At 40.3% G+C, this 9,211-nt stretch overlaps 1 protein-coding gene across 3 annotated transcripts in view; it reads left to right on the top strand.

Annotated features, from left to right (window-relative positions):
• Positions 1–9,211, top strand: part of MKRN1 (makorin ring finger protein 1) — a 14,990-nt gene that overhangs the window by 3,885 nt on the left and 1,894 nt on the right. Inside the window, exons 2-7 of one of the 3 annotated variants that reach the window (XM_010137937.1) lie at positions 614–837; positions 3,387–3,392; positions 6,705–6,928; positions 7,415–7,629; positions 8,319–8,429; positions 8,878–9,016. In XM_010137937.1, coding sequence (XP_010136239.1) covers positions 614–837; positions 3,387–3,392; positions 6,705–6,928; positions 7,415–7,629; positions 8,319–8,429; positions 8,878–9,016 — 919 coding nt within the window. Of the gene's footprint in view, positions 1–613; positions 841–3,386; positions 3,393–6,704; positions 6,929–7,414; positions 7,630–8,318; positions 8,430–8,877; positions 9,017–9,211 lie in introns of all 3 variants that reach the window. The other 2 variants (XM_010137936.1, XM_010137935.1) reach the window with 2 other exon arrangements.

The following is a 9,211-nucleotide window of genomic DNA, read 5'->3' as shown; positions in this document are numbered from 1 at the left end:
GGGGGGAGTTTAATGGCGCTTTCCTGTTGTTTGTGGGTAGTAGGGATCAAAGTGTTCTGACCATCATTTTCCACAGTAAGTTGAAAGAGGCATTGCATACAATTACATACAATATCTAATTGTAACTTCTTATTTACAATTTTCTATTGTAACTTCTTATTTACTTTCCAAAATGTGTGTCCTGGCTGTACATCTTATCACTGCACCTCTGAGAAGCCTCTGGATGCATCTTTACTGAGATTTCCCACGAGGCAGTGGACATCCTTAGTTGTCTTTTTTCCAAAGCCGAATGAACTAATTTATCTTGGTCAGTAATATACATGCACAATAGGTACATGACCCGTTTTGGACATAATTAAGTTCATTTCATGTAAATTAAGAATTGTGCGTGCTCCTCCATTTCCTCCAATATCATGGAGTGCCTTCTGTTTCTTTAAGTAGTGCTGACATTGCACAAGAGGAATCCCACGTCTATAAAGGGTCATCAATGGCCTTCTCCTCAAAGCCCTTTATAGGTCCTCCTTCCAGATACTGTGTTGCCATCTTAATCAAGGGCTGCTTCACAGAGGTTTACTTTGGTGAAGAGTTGATGTCATATGTTTTAACTTCTTAGGTATGAACATACCAAGCCACTGGAACCGGAAGAAATGACTGATTTGAATCTGGATGCAGATATTTATCCCTCAGTATCGACAGACTTCGCATCACTCCCTGAAACAGTTGAAGAAATTATTGCTGAGATAGAAGATGAAAATGCAGATCTGGCAGCTGCAGGAGTAGGTGCTGAAGACTGGGTGAATGCGGTAGAGTTTGTCCCTGGACAGCCATACTGTGGACGTGGTAAGCTGATCATCGGATAACAGTAAATTTCTGTCATGGGTCAACAGTTTATATGTAGTCCCTTTATTTTAATGCTTTTGGTTTTGCTGAGTACAGCTATTTGTATTTATTAACCCATTCACATGATTATCCTTGTTATGATTAAATTTTCTGGTGTGAATGGTTGGACTATTCCACGTCAGTTACTACTGCTGTGTCCTGAAAACCAGGTCTTACTTAAAGACAGTCTTTGCATAACTGTCTTCCTCTTGTGTTTTTCATATGTGATGGAAGAAGAAAATACTACTCTAGAAAGAGAATCTGCTGCCTTTTAGGGGTTTTGGGGGGGGGTTTCAGGTTTTGGGTTTTTTTTTTCTTTCAATCTCACAAAAGTTTTCCAGTGGAGGCACAGATTCCTGTAGAATGAATTGAATCCTAATGCTTGCATTCATAAATCCCATGGCAATTCAGACCAGAGGCTGAAAACTTGACTTCCTAATACTGTGACAGCTCATGTTGAGAATGAGATTGAAGCAGCTCATCATAGGGGATCAGACTGTTCAAGTAGTGTAGTCATCTGCTTTCCCTGCAGAAAGATAGTACAAAGACTTAAAATCTACATGAAAAGTAGGCTGTTTACTTTAGCATTTCTAATGGTTGGCTCTCTAAAACTGAAGGCTTATGGCCATGGGTACTTACATAATCAAATCTAAAATGGACATCTTGTGTCAGAAGAGTTTGAAGTTATGTCATACAGATCTGGGCTTATGCTTCTTTGTTTCTACAGCACTATCAAATCTCAGATCTGAAAAGAGGAATTACCTTCTCCGTGTTACAGGGTGCTGCTGGAGGCTGCTCCAATCTGATTTGAGGAAAGGTGAAGAGGAACAGAATGGTTGAGCAATGTTAATGTTTTGCTAGCATTGTTGAGACATAGATTATGGAATTGGTTGGTGTATCTGTGACTTGGATATAGTGCAAAGGAACAAAAGCTTGTCTGCTACCTGTTGATGTCACCTTACTGCCATAAAATATGTCTTCTGTGTTAATCGAGATAAAGAATCCCTTTTTAAATCTTCATCAAAATATAATCATTTAAGTTGGGATGGGACATCTGGGTTTCATCTAGTTCATTTCCTGCTCAAAGCAGGATCGGTTATGTCAGGTTCCTTGGGGCTTTGTTTAGTTTAATCTCTATCCTTAGAAGTGTTCAAAACTCCATAACCTTTGGGCAACCTTTGCAGTATTTGACTTCTTTCACAAGGAAAAACTCTTTCCTAGTATGTAATTGGATTTTCCCCTGCTTCAGCTTGCCTTCTGCCTTTTCTCCTGTGCACATCTGAAAACAGTTTGGCTCTGTTTTTTCTCTACCTTTCCATTGAGTAGTTGATGATAACAATTAGATTACTTTCTAAGCTGAGCAAGGTTGATTTCCTCAGTCTCTTTTCAAGGGCTTTAGCCCCCTTATTGGCTGGGTGGGCCTCCACTGGAATCAATTCATGGCTAGTTTAGCAGCTGGAGATCTTTTAAACGCACCTACTCCTTATAGGAGAGATGGTGCTTTCTCCTAAATTCCTAAGATGTAAAAGCATTTCACGATGCCTTTAACTCAATTTTACTGAAGCAATTAGTTTTTCTATGGGATCAGGCTTATTTTTCATGGAAACTTGTGGCTGCCACAGCGTAAGTTAAGTAACATTATTTTCTCTGAATCTTGTTCCAAATTTTCTGTTTTGTATCCTTCGAAATTTGATGTATTTTAATTTATGGACTTTCTCATTTGTTTCTGTTCTGAGCAGTGATACGTGATGCTTATTTCCATAGTGATTTCTTAAAAGCTGTTTTTAAAACTTTACTTTTCTGAAGCCACTCTCTTTATTAAGCTATAAAGATTGTAAGAAATGAGAAAAAAACCTCTCACCAAGGAGACTAAGGCCAGACTCCACAATGAAGCACCTGACTTTATTATGTCCTTGCAAGAGCGGGTGTCTAGCTAGTAGGCACCATTTGCCAAGGCAATACATGAAGTTTCTATACCCTATTCCCGGCCAAAAAATCCCTCCCTTGTTTCTTCATTGGCTAGGTACTCCAAGATTCACCGACTAACCTGAAACGCCTCTTTACATGTTACATTTCATACATTACATACAAGTTCATGCGTCACATGTCTCATTATCCCGGAGTTATGCCTCCCCTGGGAGGAGAATGTAATACTCAACAGCTTATTAAGCAAGCGCAGTTCTGTTCCTGATAGGCCGCATTCCTTCTAAACGACTCTAGTTTCACAAGTTTAAGGTGTTAATGTCTCCGTCTGGCCCCCGTTCATCCTTTCCATTGTCCACTTTATCTTGTGAGACAAGCCCCAGACAACCTTTGTTTAAAAACTCATCCCACCACCCCTCTGGTGTCTTCCTTATCGAGTTCTCATCATGCAAGAACATTTTATTTATTTTCTTTCTTACAAGATGAAGAACCTTGCTGTAGTGATCACGAAGATGCGTTAACTGTGTTCCACAGCATATACTTTAAAGTCTTATGGCTTATTCTTTTCAAATACTTGGCCAAAGGTACAGGTACTTGGAACCTTTGAAATGGATCCTGTTTCTCAAGATTAGCTAGAAGCCTCTGTGTTTTAAATTGTCTTGCAAATGCTGAAGATTCAGGGATGGTAGTTTAACCGTGCATAGCTTGGGCTATAACATTCATCTTGTACTATGAGACAAGACATTCTGCTAATGCAGATGATTCTCTGATTTTGGACTAAACCAGAAATCTGTAAGATAACCTCGGGTCTAGCAAAAGACAAAAATGGTGGCAGTCGTTCAGACATTCACTTGTTTGTATACAGATGCACCGCATGTCCATACTTGTTCTGCTGCTACTGCTGATAGATGTTCTGGAATAATAAAGGAAGAGTAAGTAGGAAGGCAGAAATACAAGAAATGCTCCGAATTGGGTGTCTGTTTCTTGCTGCAACAAGATGAACGTATTTGATGCTACAAAGTGTGTCCTAGAGTGAAAGCAGGTGGTGTGTGAATTGAAAGGAATGAACTAGTTTTTTCACTAGTTGATTCTGAAATGGGCAGTGAGAGGTTAGGGATTGGGTCCACCTACTGGAGAGCAGTGGTTTTGAAAACGGTGTAAGTGAGGGGATTTTGGATTCAGAACCACTCAGGTTTTGCAAGTTGCTTTCAAATAGGATGCAAAACGTAGCAGATACAGTGCAGTAGATAACAGGAGATATGCAGGGCTTTACATTGTGAAACAGGTATTCAGAAGTGGAAATAAGATTTTTATTTTATAGAAATACAACTCCTGCTGAGGGATAGCACTGAAAACTGCACAGAAAACTGGGACTAGAAAACTAATGTCACTTTCAGCATGTTTTCCCCTCTCCCAGCTTCTCATACTGTAGAAATATCCAGAACCCTTATCAAAGATTGACACTGATAGATCTGTATCTTGTTGTCTAGATGTCTGGTCACTAAGAACTGGTTGTACTTTCTTGTGCAAAGATGGTATTGTGGGCTGGGCTGGAATTTAGTAGCTGTACTGCATATTGTGCTTGTTGACTTAAGTTGTTAGTGGTGGGTGGTTTGTTTGAAGTGACAACACTATACTTTTTTTGTGCCAAGATACTGTGGACCAGCATAGTGAATAAATACGTTTCAAAGTCAGTCTCTGGAGGGGTAAGACTTCAGAATCTTTATTCTCAAAGAACCTCAACTAAATTTTTTTTTTTATGAATAACACCCTTAGTGGATAAAATTTAGACTCCTTGAGTGCAGTGCTAGTGACCCTGCAAAATTCTTAAGAGAAGCTTCAAATGCTCCTCTTCTTTCAAAGTATGCATTTTTCAGAGGTATAAGATTGCCTTATGAGGAGATCAGCCTGTTAAAAGTAGTAGTGTATCACTTGATTCCTTTGAAACTCAGGTGTGTTTTTCTGTCTGGTAGGCTTCTGCCCATCCATGCTATAATCTGCTGAACTCCTTCCTCGGTAAGAGTCAAACACTAGAAGTCATGTGAAGCGACTAGGTAAAAAAATTCCTAACAACGTTAACTAGAACAAACAGCTGCAATAATGACAGTCAACAGAATAGAAACTCTGGTAGTTGTGGGTTTTGTCACTTTTGGAAGTGGAGACCATGGATTTCAAGATTTCAGTTAATAAGCACAAATTTTCCTACTATGTTACATTACTCAGAAGAGTAGGTAGAGTCTTCTGTATGGTTACTTGTTACTTTGCGTGGTGCTGGTTGACTAGAACTCATGGGGAAGAAGAGGTAGTGAAGTGTGGTGTTTTTTGGGGGTGGTGTGTTTGGTTTTGGTTTGGTTTTTTGTTTGGTTGGGAATCTCTTACCGAAATGTGAGTTAACAGTTGACTTGTTGCTCTGGCACTCACTTGCTTTTGGAAAGTATATTTCTAGAAAACAGACTGATCCAAAACCACAAGTAACCTCAGAAACAAGTAGGAGGTGGTTCAAGAAGCAGACTTGAACTTATTTTTGAGGACTATTTTCCTGTGCCAATCTTCAACATTTGCTTATCCTCCAAAACTGTGAGCTCTCAGGGACCTGTTTTTTCTTCACGTGTCTAAAAGCTAATAGGCTGATACATGCGTACTGTATCTCTTTGTTCCATGAGGATGAGAACTGTGCAGGTGTGCAGCCTCTCTTTTTGAGAAGGAGCCTGGCCTTCTCCTGATGCAAGACAGCTTTTGCTTTCTTCTCCAAGTCTAGTGTTCAAATGGCTTATAAAAGTTACACTTCTTACAGCATAGGTGACTTCTAACTTTTGTAACAGCCACAGGTTATGTAAATTGAAAGCCAGTTGTTGTTCTCCCTGGTGTTTATTATCAATATAGTGATGCCTTGTTCTCCTGCATTTCAAATCTGAAAACAAAGATCTTTAGTTTCAAACTGGTGGCATTTGTCTTGTAACTTAGTTTATCGTCCTACTTATGTAGTGATTTCAAAAGGCTGTTTGACTTGTGGTGACAGACAAGCATATGTTCAAGAGGTACAGGAAGAAGCATTAAGCAGCAGCTGTCTAAGTGGGGAAAAGAAGTAACACAGATTTCAGTTCAATTTATAATTAGGTACGGGAATTTACTTAGGATTTTGCAAAACTGATGGCTAGCTTAGAATGCAATGAAAGTACCCTGAATTTCAGTTTCTTAAAGTTAGGTTTCCATGTCTGACCAATAGGCTGAGTATCTATTTAAGAAAGGGGTTTTGGCAAATACCTATATTAGAGTTAGTTTGGTGAGAGATGTGGACACAACTTCTGTCATAGAGATGCATGGGAGTCTAGAAGTGAATGTCTGTTGTTCATCCTAAACAACAACGTGCTAATTAACCTGCACCTCAGGAACTGCTGTGTGGTGTTTCAGTACTAGCGTTTTGTGTGCTGGATATACCTCTATTGCTTCAGCCCTGTAATTTCTGGGAAAAAGCCTGTTAACTTTAGCTGATACAAAGTAGATTTTCAAAGCAGTGAGAGATTTGTAACCTTATTTAATTGTTGCTGAACCAGAGTTTGTATAAAAATACATTTAAGGGCAGCGTATTTATGCTGAGGGCTAGTGAGATTCGTCTTGTGTACTTAGCCTGTGAATGAATCTGACCACTGAAACCTTGATAGCTTTAGCCTGGGTTGAAGGATGAAGAAATTGGTCCTTATATTCTTGACTGGAAAAATAACTTATTTCAGGTTAAGGACATGTGGAACTTTTGATTGAAATGAACCTTGGTTGTTTTTATTATTCTCTTTGAGATAAGTTGAGCAAGGTCACCTGAAGATTACTTTGCATTAAAAAAGCGTTCATTCTCCTAGTGCTCTAAATCTGAATATAATGCTTGCTGTCCTCAATTTTGTTTCCAGCTGCTTCCTGTGTTGAAGCACCCTTGCAGGAAATGGTGATTGAGGAAGAATACGAAAAGCAACAAGCAGACATGGAGATAAAGAAGGAGCTGTGCCCCTACGCTGCAGTAGGAGAATGTCGTTATGGAGAAAACTGCGTGTATATCCATGGGGATGTGTGCGATATGTGTGGACTACAGGTCTTGCATCCAATTGATGCTGCACAGAGATCTGAGCACATAAAGGTAAGCAAACAACTGACTGGTGTTAAACAGCTTTAAGTTATTGCTTCCTAGCTCCCCACAATCACTTGCCACCTAGTCCCTTTCATTTGAAGGCGTGTGCAGGTCAGGCAATGAGTGAAATTCCTGTTGTAAACTGGACTGTTTCCTGTCAGGGCCATACTCAAAAGCAGCTGTGTTCCTTATCTGTGCTGGGAGAGCAGTGTGCTTAAAGATACTAAAGCTTTGTTCTTTGCCTAGTAAAACCGAATGGTCATTTAGATTACCTTTTTCATGTTTAAAAGCAACATCTGAAGAAAGGAGTTAGAACTCTGATCATTCCCCACTATCTGAGCAAAGTTTTCTTTTTTGAGGATAAATATTTCTCAGCTTAATCATACTCCATTCATCATGCAAAACAGCAGGGTAAAACTGAGCTTAAAAACCTGCTTGGAGTTCATCAAGTGACCAGTTGTCTCTGTAGCCGTTTTCTTTGTCTCTCCTTTTCAGTCTTGCATTGAAGCTCACGAGAAGGACATGGAGCTTTCATTTGCCGTCCAGCGTAGTAAAGACATGGTGTGCGGGATATGCATGGAGGTGGTGTATGAGAAAGCTAACCCTAGTGAGCGCCGCTTTGGGATCCTCTCCAACTGCAGCCACACTTACTGTCTCAAGTGCATCCGCAAGTGGAGGAGTGCTAAACAATTTGAGAGCAAGATTATAAAGTGAGGCACTTTCCCATTTTGATTGTGCTTTCTTACTATGGAAGAACTTGGTTTGAAGTTGCAAAAAGTTACTGACTTCCAGATGCAGACTGCACAGAGACTGCATTTAAAGCATACTATCTTTAGTTTGGAAGTGAAATAATTATTAGGGATGACATTTACACTCTGATTTGGTTAATATGGGTTAAGTTTGCAAAACTCAGTTAATGTTAGAAAATAACTTTTTCATTTATTTAGTAGCATGTTGTCCAATGGTTACTGTTTATGTCTTGGACGCCTAGCCAGGAATCTGAAAACAGATTAACCAGTTCAGAATGTATGCTTCTTAATTCATTACCACCCTAGTCGGTTGACAAAACATTTCTCCATTTAAAGGCTGTTCTAGAAAAAACAAAGTTCCAATCAAATAAAACCAGAAATCAAACCAAAATAAATTTATTTAATTCTAAAGGAGTCTGTGTGAACTGTTTTTTCAAGCTTTTTCTGAGACAAGCTGACCAACTGCCATTGCCATTGAGCTCTTGAAGAGAGTTATCCTCACGTGTAAGAGAATCGTGATTGAAAAGCCTGTACAGCAAGTGTGCGGGTACAATACATTTTTAAAGATGGATATATGCCATGACTTGTTATATAGGAGAGAGAGCGCCCTGTAATGTGGAATTTTGCAGCACAGTCTGTTCATTCTCCAGGTCCTGCCCAGAATGTCGGATCACATCTAACTTTGTCATTCCAAGTGAGTACTGGGTGGAGGAGAAGGAAGAGAAGCAGAAACTCATTCAGAAATACAAGGAGGCAATGAGGTATGAGCACTGCAGCCTTTTGTCGAGACTGCAGAGATAAAGGCACACCTGGAGAAGAAGGGTGTTGGTGTAAAGCCCTCTCACACCTCCTTTCCACCGCCACATGTGAAGTGCGTCCTTGCATATCTGCCCACAGATGCATGCATCCGCACAGTCACAAAGCTATTCCTATTTTCTTTGACCGCAATCTTTCCCTTCTAGATGCAAAACACTGGTGGTGCAGCCGTAAGTTAGTGCAAGCTTGCGCGCTGCGAGCCATCAGTGTCCCTGTGCATGCGTCAACCTGCACACGTTGTGTAATACACCAGTTATGCACATAGGTGTTATACTGACAAAATACCGTCTGCTCCCAATGGTACCTGAGATCCTTTTGGACTACAGGTGAATGCAGTTCTGAAGTGTGGTTGGGGTCTGCTGTGAGTAAGGGTTGCGATATTTTCCTTTCCAGCAACAAGCCATGCAGGTATTTTGACGAAGGCCGTGGGAGCTGTCCGTTTGGAGGGAACTGTTTTTACAAACATGCATATCCTGATGGCCGCCGAGAGGAGCCACAGAGACCCAAAGTGGGAACATCAAGCAGATACCGGGTCAGTGCTGCTGTTTTTTGTCCTTTCTTTACAGAGAGAGTGCAAGAGGGGTGTGCATTAAATCAGCTGCCTTGAGAAGAGGACAGGAATGTGTTGACTCCTTTGGTTTTTTACTTCTGGTAGACCTTTGTAATGGTGAATTGGAAGGAGGCAGTGGTCTTCAGTTTGTGAATGTTGGAGGCCAAAATGGAAAGA

The sequence above is a fragment of the Buceros rhinoceros genome, unplaced genomic scaffold (genome assembly GCF_000710305.1).
Source record: "Buceros rhinoceros silvestris isolate BGI_N320 unplaced genomic scaffold, ASM71030v1 scaffold5816, whole genome shotgun sequence".
NCBI lineage: Eukaryota > Metazoa > Chordata > Aves > Bucerotiformes > Bucerotidae > Buceros > Buceros rhinoceros.
The sequence above is the reverse complement of the archived record's forward strand: the minus strand, read 5'-3'. Positions and strand labels throughout refer to the sequence as shown.